General features: G+C 40.6%; 1 protein-coding gene across 2 annotated transcripts; it reads right to left on the minus strand.

Annotated features, from left to right (window-relative positions):
- Positions 1 to 45: 45 nt before the first annotated feature.
- Positions 46 to 9,970, minus strand: LOC310720005 (uncharacterized protein). Of its 2 annotated transcripts, none has more exons than XM_083530265.1 (4): positions 8,928 to 9,970; positions 3,135 to 3,275; positions 2,806 to 2,863; positions 46 to 2,136 (listed from the first exon to the last, which is right to left on the minus strand). In XM_083530265.1, exons 1-4 carry the CDS (start codon positions 9,222 to 9,224, stop codon positions 440 to 442), a joined length of 2,193 nt encoding a protein of 730 aa, XP_083386391.1. In that variant the 5' UTR covers positions 9,225 to 9,970; the 3' UTR covers positions 46 to 439. The 2 variants fall into 2 exon arrangements, with proteins under 2 accessions (XP_083386391.1, XP_083386392.1); XM_083530266.1 differs by lacking the exon at positions 8,928 to 9,970 and adding an exon at positions 5,794 to 8,463.
- Between the last annotated feature and the right edge of the window lie 1,086 nt (positions 9,971 to 11,056).

The raw sequence follows: 11,056 nt of genomic DNA on the forward strand, positions 1-11,056 counted from the left end.
GAAACGTGAATGGTTGAAGAAGACCGAGCAAAAGCCGAGCGTGTGTAAAACAAATAGAGAAAATGTTTAATATTCGCACCATATAAAGCTTTCTTTTTATAATAAACATGTTTGTACATGGCTGAACATAGACACTGTTATATATTATATACCCATTAATCAGAAAGAAACCAAAATTTACATGGTAAGATAATAAAAAGTGAAAAACTGTAGTGTTGCTTTTTACCGATCAGCTCCCCAAAAACCGAACGGAACCAACAGAGTAATGAATGAAATGAAACCACGACAACATTCAATATATATAACTATGTCTTGGAAATGATTTTTGAACCTTAGACTAAGTAATTGGTGGACGCAAAGGTATGAGTGGTTTAAAAACCATGAGGGTCAACTGGAGGATCATCTGGTTGTAAATTGAACGAAATCTGCACATTTCCTCTCATGAGTCCTCGTCGGAATCTTCCATTTCCATGTCCCTTTTTCTCTTCTTATTCACTGTGGTCTGTTTATCTCCGCCGTCTTCGTCTGAAAGGAAATCCGTAGTCGAGCGAATGACTATCCCCCCGCTTTCATCAATCATTAGATCATCTTCGTCATCCTCGGTGCTTTCTCGTCTCTCATAGCATGATTTTACATCTGCACAATGCCTTTCTTTGGTACGATGGGTGTTCGCTAGCCATTTTCGTACCTCATCCTCAGTTAGTCCTACGACCCTGCCAAGGGTTTCACAATCTTCTCTTGGTGGAATGACCGAATCTGCCTCGTTCTGCGACTCGAGAAAAGCCCACAGGACCTCAGACTGAAACTCGGTTAATACTGGAGGTCCAGAGGGCAAGCTTGAACAAGTCATGGTACTTGAAGACGTTAAGCCACGTTTAGCGTTTGAGGGGTTGCATTTTAAATGGTTGGTTCTGGTAACATGTGAACTCTGAAGGTCTTCGGTTCTTGAAGCTTTATTTGCATCAGGAGGGTGTCTTTTTGAATTTTCCCCCATACTTACCACTTTGCTCTGCTGCTTGTCCCCACCCTCTATTCTGCAAATAGAGGTGTTAGTAGTTCTACTGTTCTCGATTCCATCCCACTCTTGTTTCAAACCCTGACTTATGGCGTCCGCTGTACAGGGGTCCATCGGTGATACCTCTCGATCACAGGGCTCCTCTTTGATTTCAATTTTCACTCCTGCCACGTCAGCAGATTTAATTGTCTCTAAAGTTGTCTGAGATGCGCTGGAGACTACAGTAGTTGCCAAATGACTTTGTGTTTCACTTGAGCAAAGTTCTTGAACATGCTGTGATGAACTGAGACCAAGAACATTCACAGCTTGCTGCAACAGATGCCGAGGGCTGTCTGGGGTTGGACCATGGGTTTGGAGCCCGTTCACGATAAGAGGCATTAGCATTTGGGGCTGGGGTATTAGCTGAGTCGTTGAAGTCCCAGGTGCAGGAAAGACAGAGGGAACAAGGGTGTGGGAAACAGAGTTTGGAGCTAATGTTAGGAGAGGGAGAACAGCAGGCACTGCCTGAGCCGTCACCACTGGATTAGGAAGCGACGAGGAAGCAGGTTGAATCCGAACCTTCTCTGCTTGTGGCACACAGTTATGATTCTTGGCACTAGGCACTGTGCTGCCTCCCAGGTTCGCCACGGTGATCCCGGTCCCTATATTCGTTTTGGAAATCGCTGCAGTGATTCCAGCCTTCCTGGTACGACTCTGGTGCAACACAGACTTTAGATGGTTCTCCAAGCCGAAGGGGTAAAAGTAAGAGACGTGGCACACGTCACACTGGTACGGCTTGCTAGAGGCATAAGGGTAAGCAAGGATAGGGGATGTGAAATCACCGTTATTCCTTGCTTCTGTTCTCGTCTTTTGGATATGAGTGGCTGAATTATAGTGTACGTTCAATGCAGATTTGTGAGTAAAGAATTTCAGACATGTGTAACACTTGAAAGGGTGGCTAACACTGCCTTTAGCAGCAGCAGCGTTTGGATCGTTTTCGACTGAGGCTCCTAAATCACTGTCGCCACTTCCTTTGTTCGCTACTCCTGATTTATCACTAGTATCATGTTCCTGGGACGAAGCATCTTGTTGAACTGGAATTAAAGCGGATTCGGTGAAGGACTTCTGCTGCGATGTGCCGTCTTTCAAGGAAAGGAAATGTAAAATGTTAATTGATAAGTGATTTACATAAATGTAAATGGAATTGATATTTAAACCGATCAGGAATAACATTATGACATTAGAACATTATGAGCGGTGAAGTAAAAAACACTGATTATCTCTTCATCGTGGCACCTGTTAGTGGGTGAGATATTATTAGGCATCAAGTGAACATTTTGTCCTCAAAGTTGACGTGTTAGAAGCAGGAAAAATGGGCAAGCGTAAAAATTGGAGTTTGAAAAGAGCCAAATTGTGACGTCTAGACGACTGGGTCGGAGCATCTCCAAAACTGCAGCTCTTGTGGGATGTTCTGGTCTGCAGTGATCAGTATCTATCAAAAGTGCTCCATTGAAGGAAAAGTGGGGAACCGCTGACAGGGTCACGGGCACCCGAGGCTCATTGATGCACGTGGGGAGCGAAGGCTGATCCGTGTGGTTCGATATAACAGATGAACAGCTCAAATTGCTGAAGATGTTCATGCCGTTAATGCTCGATGGGTCAGAACTGTTTGCAGCAGCAAAAGGGGACCAATACATTATTAGGCAGGTAGTCATAATGTTAAGCCTGATTGATGACCATAAAGTTATGCCTGATCGGTGTGTGTGTGTGTGTGTGAACATTCAATAATGCAAAATTCAGCTTAAACTTACTGATATTTTCTGGACTGGATTCTGTGACTCCATCACTGGAACGGATCGCATAAGGTGCCTTAAAGACGAGGTCGAGAAAGGAAAAAATTTGAAGGAACATTATGAGGTACTCCATGTAACTCAAATGTAACTGAATGGCCAAAGATATGTTTTACTTTGGCAAACAAGTATTTAATTATTAAAAAAAAAAATTTGGGGGGGGGGGGTATACAGTATTATAATGTGGACTAAAACTGTCTAATGTTAAAATACAGTATAATCGGCAATACTCCATAAAGACCTATTTAAAATGTCATTTTAGTTATAGCTAGTAATATTAAAATACTCACTGAAACGAGTAGGTTTTCAAGACAAGCTGGATGCACGCTGTGTTTTTTAGTCAGGTGACAAGCAAGAGACTCGCTGTCCTTTTGGCATCTTTGACACAATGGGCACAGGCGTGTTTCGGCTGTGGTTTCTTCCACTTTCTCCTAAAGTCGAAGAGACAGACAAACAAACAAATAAACAAAAAAATACATCCAGTCAAATTATTACTCATTCCCATGTGTGGTTCTTCCCCAAACTGTTGTTACAATACGCTCGAAGCACATTGCATATGAAGTGTCACAAAGCCATTAGGGTTGCAAAGGGGGGGGCGGGACATGTCTGGAAACTTTGTATGGGAAAATCATCTGGGGAATTTTGGAAATATTCCAGGTCAGAAACATACCAGGAATTTATGGGAATTCATTAGAAATTTGGGGAAAATTATATCAACTTTATTATATACAAATATAAATATTTGCACGTTGTTTGGTCATAAGCTGACATGCATGCAAAATGATGCAAATGACATTTGATTTAATTCTTACACATAGAAAAAAAATACGTTTTAAACATAAATCTATGTAATATTTATATAATTTACGTGAATACTCGCCAAGATGGACATTTTCTGACATTATTGTGCGTGCAGGATTTAGGAAATTATCCATCCTATGTAATGAGGGAATGTACAGTATATTTAGGGGGTGTGGCCTCATCATAAATGATCCAATGCTTTGCATAGTTTCAAGTTGATCGCTCACTGTAAATTGCTGTGTACATGAACGTAGCTTTAGTACGTATCATTTTAAAACATAGCTTTAAAACATTCTCATTGGCTGACAAAACCATCTGACGACTGATATCTAGATGTTTGTGTATGCTATTGGGTGGATAAAAAAAAAACCCTTTGCAGAACAAATACATATACAATATTAATCAATGAGTCTCCGTTCAAGGCCCTAAAACACTCCACAAATGTCCATAACAGGAAGTCAGGGCAAGGCATCAGGTGGCCCCGCCCCTTTTTTTAAATAGCCAGTAACATTACCTCACAGCCTGTTGACGCGAAGTACTAAGTTTTAAGTAATGTTGTTTTAGAAAATAAATTTTTGTTGTTTCAATGTCTTTTAATAATTGTGCCATAAACTACAGAGCTACTGAAAGAGTAGGAACAGCAGTCTCTTGTCAACTAAAGACATTAATAATCTCTGATCTGATGATTACTGACTTCATTAAAGAGTGAGGATGGGACACTTCAGATTCTGAGAGCATTCGAATTGGACAGAATGCCTGGGGAGAATCTGAAGTACGGAATGTTTGAGCCGTATTGGCGGGAGAGAGATGATTAAAAATTTTGAATGGATATATATATATATATATATATATCCTCAGCAAGCCTCTACAGACCTTAGAAATCCTTGACAGACCTCAACAGATCTTCAAAGACTTCCGTTGACCTCGGCAAACATCTACGGCAAACATCTACAGCAAACCTCTACAGCAAACTAAGCAGACCACCGAAGGTGTCAGTAAATCTTTCCAGATTTAGGGGACATTTACAGACATCAGCAGACTTCAGTATTTACCTTAATTGCCTGAGGTCCAGCTACTGCTTAGCGCAACGCTATTTTCTATGAATCGAGTATGAAGCGTGAATTGCTGTTTGATTCGTGGTGAATTTCAAGGGTTCCAGTGGTTTAACAGCATTTATCTATTATTTAATCACGAGCAGTGTACAGGGTTCCTACACATTTTTTTATTAAAAAATTTAAAAAAATGTTCAGACTTAAATATGCACTTACCTAAAGATTATTAAGACCATATTTAACGTCTGAAGTGCGTTACGCTACGATCTCAGATGTATGTCAGAATCAGAATCTCTGATATTTTCTATGTGTTTAGTTGCACAGTCAGAGACGCTGTGCTGCCATGGCAGCTGCTGCCTCACAATAGCAACAACCAATCACGTCTAGCACCGATCTTTTTGGCGTCTGCTCCTAAATCCACAAAAAAAACAAAAACACCTTATGGCCATGTCCACACTAATACGTTTTCGTTTAAAACTATATTTTTTTCTCCGTTTCTGCATTTTCAGTAAACTAAAATGTAGCTTTTTTGAAAACGCCCTTCAAAGCGAATACATTTGAAAATGACGTTTGCATGTCTCTTTTGAAAAACGATTCAGTGTGGATGAGCAACTTTTGGGAAGTGACGAAAACGCTGTTTTCAAATGGATGAGTGTAAGATGTGATTGGTTGTTGCACTGTGAGGCAGCAGCTGCCATGGCAGCACAGCGCCTCGGACTGTGCATCTTGTTTTATATTTTTTTTGGAAACATTTTTATTTTATATGTTAGAAAACCGAATAGGGCAATAGGATGGAAACACAAATATTTTTTTATACTCAGTGTTCTTCCTTTTTCCACCATACTAATCCAGTCCATAGAAATGAGTATGAACCCTGAGTGTAGATATCGTGTGCAATCTGTGATATTGCTATAAATAAAACAGAAACAAAAACTTTATGGACTTAAACGAGCTATGGCTATCAATCAGATCTGGAAGTACGTATTCGATCCAGAATCGGATCCCGGGGCTGAAATTAAACATCGATCAACAATGACTAAAAAGCAACGTGTCGTATTGTACATTTGCTTAGAGTCCATTGGTAAGTTTGACTTACCCCCTGTGGTTCTGATTTATGACTGGGATTTTTTATCGCTGGGGCCGCTCCATTTTTCAGTATCAAACGCTGTGCAAATCCGGCGTCGAACTGAGCCTTGTTTCTAAAGCAATTGTCGCTGAAATGACGGGAACAAATGAACACATTTGCGAAACGCTGTTGCCGCCCTGAAAAAACAAACTGCACCCACTGTTCTCGTAACTCTGGGTTCTTTGGGAAGCTGAACAGAGTTGTCTTTCCCTCACAACCAAAAATACACTTTTTTGGAGACATTCTTTTCGAGCAAGTCCTATGCAGTCCGCTGCCGACGAATTCCTTAGCCTATGAAGCACGTGAACGGTGGTGCTCTCGCTCTCGTTGCTGTGTGCGCGCGCTCTTCCGGTAGAAGGGCCCATACAAGGAATTCCGCCCTTCGTGACGTCATGAGGGGCCATATTCGGAAAAAGACTTTCCGAAAGTTATACGGACCCGGGAGGATTTTTTTTTTTTTTTTTTTTTTTTTATCAGAGTGGACTTAATATTGTGAGATTTATAACTTTTAAATTCTCCCTTCACTGTCTGGTGTTGCCGTGCAAACGACAGAAAGCTACACTTCCGGGATCTCGCGCACACGAAGGATCAAGACAAACCGTGGATACGTACTAAATAGATATAACGAGTGCTACATAGGATGCTCAATTTTCCCTATTTTGTACACTACTTAGGGCACTTCTGTATGAAGGACGGAGCTGTTTGAAACGCGCTCACGCATTTGGCGTGCAATGCCTTCACAGCTGCGTTGGTGTCGTAAGAACACGAGTATGAGCACCTCTAAATTATATCTTATATAAATTCGTGTTTACATGAACGTTTTAAAGATTTTTCACAAATTTAAATGTATTACACATGCGATTTCGGTGTTGATACAGGAAGTGTCTGATAAAACCACGTCAACTACAGTTCCTTCACAAAGGGTCTGCTGGAATATTAGTGCGCACGTACACCACGCTTTACGGTGACGCGTTTGCTCCGACATGGTGATCTGTGGGTTTCAAAAATTCATTGTTAATCACTCACTAAACACAAAAACATATTTTGTTCCATTGGTTTTGCCAAATTTATTGATATTTCATCATAAAACTATAGGGATAATTTTTAAATAGGCTTGTGATCAACAATTAGGTTTATTTATTAATGCAGGCTTATGATCCTACCTAATAATGCATTATAACTGTTTCTAGTTTTCTTGTGATCACGACTTAATTGTCTCGTGTTCAACAAATAAACATTGTCTCCTTGTGATCAGTACTTAACCTGTGTACTGGGCATAAGAGCACGTATTAGAGGTAGTGTCATGGGTAATAACTTGCTGGTGGGCCATGTGGAGAATAATAAATCGTGATCACGACAAAAACAAACAATAAAATTATAATGCATGGCCTCTTAGGACTTCCGCATAATCCAGCATTCAGGTAAAGTTAGGCCTAGAAATATTTGGACACTGACAAGTTTTGTTTTACCAAAACATATTTAAAATACAATTATAAAATGAAGATGGCCTTAAAGTGCAGACCGTCTGCTGTAATTTGAGTGTATTCACATAAACATTGGGAGAATGGTTTAGGAATTACAGCTCCTTAATCTGTAGCCGACTCTTTTCACAAGGGACCAAAAGTAATCAGACAATTTATTCAAAAGCTATTTTATGGTCTGTTCCCTTATTAATCCATCATCAATTGAGCAGATAAAAGATCTGGAATTGATTCTTGGTGTGGCATTTCTATAAAAAATAAACCTTCACAACATTCACCGAAGTGTAGAACACTGCAGGAAGTAGGTGTATCAGAATCTAAGTTTACCAAAAAAAAAAAAAAAAAGACTTGATGGGAGCATATACAGAGATATTGCTAGAATATTGTATTTACATGTACAGCATTTATTTTTATCCAAATTAATCTTTTGCACAAAACTACTGTACCGTACTGGCTGGTGTTACAGTGTCACTGTGTTTACTATGTTGACAATCACTGTGTTTACTGTCTCTTTGTACTTTTTCTTTTGCACTAAATGTTTGCACTTTATATAGTTAGGTTTTGTATAGTGTTCCTTCGTTTTTCTTTTCACTGTACTGCACTGGATTTGGTTGGACAATAAAAGCCGACTTGACTTGACTTGACCTGACTTGACCTCTACAGACTTCAGCAAACCTTTACAGACGTCATTAGATCTCTACAAACCTAATCGGACCTCTACAGAGTTAAGCAAACCTCAACAGACCTCTACAGATTTTACCAAACCCCAGCAGACCTTAGAAAACATCTACAGACCCCAACAAATGTCTAAAAGGTAACTTTAAGGCATATTTAAACTAAAAGCCATTGAACTTAAATTCATATTGGTATTATTTACAAGAGAAACGGACACAAAAAAAACCAAACATTCTGATTATAAAAATACAAATAAAATAAAAGTCACATTGAATTGAATGTTGAAGTTTCCTCTCATGTGCGCGCGCCCTCCTGGCGCAGACTGATGACGCAAGCAAAACGCGTCTTTCTTGACGGTCATCTACAAATAATCAGAGACGGAGGCCGCGTGCTTTCGAATTTATTATAGAGTCTAGAACTGTTAAAGGGAAATACGTCTGGAAAACCTGCGCGTGCGGCTTTTACTTTGGCACGTCCCGGACCGGAAGCGAGAGGGTTATGAGCGCATCAGAGATCTAGGAGCGCATCGGAGATCTCGGAAGAGTTTTAAGAGAGCATCGGAGATTTAAGAAGAGTTGTAAAAAAGCATCAGAGATCTAGAAGCGCACCATAGATCCAGGAGGAGCTCTAAGAGATCATCAGGGATCTAAGAGAGCATCACAGATCTGGGCGCGCATTGGAGATCTAGGAAGAGCTGTACGAGAGCATCAGAGATCTAAGAGATCACCAGAGATCTAGGAGGAGCTCTAAGAGAGCATCAGAGATCTAAGAGATCACCAAGGATCTAACAGAGCATCACAGATCTGGGTGCGCATCAGAGATGTAGGAAGAGCTGTCAGATCATCAGAGATGTAGGAAGAGCTGTCAGATCATCAGAGATCTAGGAGAGCATCAGAAGGCAGGCACCCCCGGTGTGTTTGGATAACGGTGAATGAGATGAAGGTTTACCTGTCGTGTCCTGCTCGGTGTCATGAGCTCCACTCGAACCGCTATGGTCGGGACAGCGTTCGGCCTCAGGATGAGCCTTTTCCCGAATCCCATCATTTTCTGCCGGTAATTCGTGAAGCATTCCTCGGTGAAATGCGCGCTGCAGATCCTGATCCGGTCCAGGTTCTTCAGTGTCGGCGCCGTGCGGTGTCTGTAAATGAAATCGATCCACTTCTGCCGTGTCTCCGGATCCTTCGGGATGTAATGAAGCGAGGCCCCGGAGCCCGAATAACATCCCCGGCACATGCAGTCAGTCATTTTGTGGACTTCTGCTTTTCTATGGTGTTTTCAGAACAGGTTTTTCTGTACTCCCTTAGAATGGCTCGTATTTGCATATCGCATCCTGATTGGCTCTTATATTCTTTTGACGCAATAACGCTTTCCTGTCACGTGTTTAATTCTTGATCCCCCCCTCCCTCCATTAGTGAGCTACTTAGCAACCAGGTTACTTAACAAATTCGTGCTTTAACCGTGCGTTATGTTTTTTATTACTTTTTCCTATATTAGTTTGTACTTGACATTGTAACTTTTATAACGTGTAACTTTTAAATGCCCTCTTTTTACCCCCCAGGTGTTTCCGTGTAAACAATAGAACTACACTTCCGGTATGACGTGTATTCCCATGACATTCCCAATAGATATAACGTGAACTACTTAGGACGCGTAATCGTTTAAGTTCGCACACTACTTAGGGCACTTCTGTAAGGGAGGACGGAGCTGTTTGTAACGCGCTCAAGTATTAAGCATGCACGCTTTTATCTCGTCACTGAGCGCTGTGTTTATGTCGTAACAACGAGTATAAGCGCCTCTAAATTATAGCTTTGTTATTAAAGAATATATATATTTAAAGTATTAAAAACTAAAATACATATATTAAATATGGAGTTCTGGTGTTAATACAGGACGTATCTGATTAAATCATGCCAAATGCACTTCCTTCCCAACATGTCTGCGGAAATGAGGTGCGCAGATACACCACGCTTTACGGTAGCGCTTGTGCTATACACCCTTATAATACGTTTTTTTTTTTTTTTTTTTTTTTTTTAATATTAATAAACAAGTAATACAAAGTTGTTGATGTTTTGTCTATTTTTTTTATTGTGACTCAATAAGGACATTTATAGATAATTAAACTACAAGGATCATTATTGTTTTGTCTAATAGCAAATTGAAAATGTTGATCACATTACAAAATTCATGCACATAAATGTTTTGTCATACATTTGTAGACACCTTGGTTGATTTGTATTGACCCGACACACACGCACACACACACACACACACACACACACACACACACACACACACACACACACACACACACACAGTGCTGTTCATAACCTCATTGTTACCTTTTGATCACTCACTTAACACAAGCACATATACAGTGAGGAAAATAAGTATTTGAACACCTGCTATTTTGCAAGTTCTCCCACTTAGAAATCAAGGAGGGGTCTGAAATTGTCATCGTAGGTTCATGTCCACTGTGAGAGACATAATCTAAAAAAAAAAAAAATCCAGAAAACACTATTTATGATTTTTAAACTATTTATTTGTATGATACAGCTGCAAATAAGTATTTGAACACCTGAGAAAGTCAATGTTAATATTTGGTACAGGAGCCTTTGTTTGCAATTACAGAGGTCAAACATTTCCTGTAGTTTTTTACCAGGTTTGCACACACTGCAGGATGGATTTTGGCCCACTCCTCCACACAGATCTTCTCTAGATCAGTCAGGTTTCTGACCTGTCGCTGAGAAACACAGAGTTTGAGCTCGCTCCAAAGATTCTCTATTGGGTTTAGGTCTGGAGACTGGCTAGGCCATGCCAGAACCTTGATATGCTTCTTACAGAGCCACTCCTTGGTTATCCTGGCTGTGTGCTTCGGGTCATTGTCATGTTGGAAGACCCAGCCTCGACCTATCTTCAATGCTCTAACTGAGGGAAGGAGGTTGTTCCCCAAAATCTCGCAATACATGGCCCCGGTCATCCTCTCCTTAATACAGTGCAGTCGCCCTGTATCATGTGCAGAAAAACACCCCCAAAGCATGATGCTACCACCCCCATGCTTCACAGTAGGGATGGTGTTC

This window comes from Silurus aristotelis (assembly GCF_946808225.1).
Source record: "Silurus aristotelis genome assembly, chromosome: 25".
Taxonomy (NCBI): Eukaryota; Metazoa; Chordata; class Actinopteri; order Siluriformes; family Siluridae; genus Silurus; species Silurus aristotelis.

Excerpts from the sequence above, each read along its gene's own strand:
- LOC310720005 (XM_083530265.1), bottom strand. The coding sequence starts at position 9,224 with ATGACTGACTGCATGTGCCGGGGATGTTATTCGGGCTCCGGGGCCTCG. Across the intron at positions 3,276-8,927 it reads CACCGAGCAGGACACGACAG|GAGAAAGTGGAAGAAACCAC; the intron begins GTAAACCTTCAT and ends CTTCGACTTTAG. Across the intron at positions 2,864-3,134 it reads TTGAAAACCTACTCGTTTCA|GCACCTTATGCGATCCGTTC; the intron begins GTGAGTATTTTA and ends CTCGTCTTTAAG.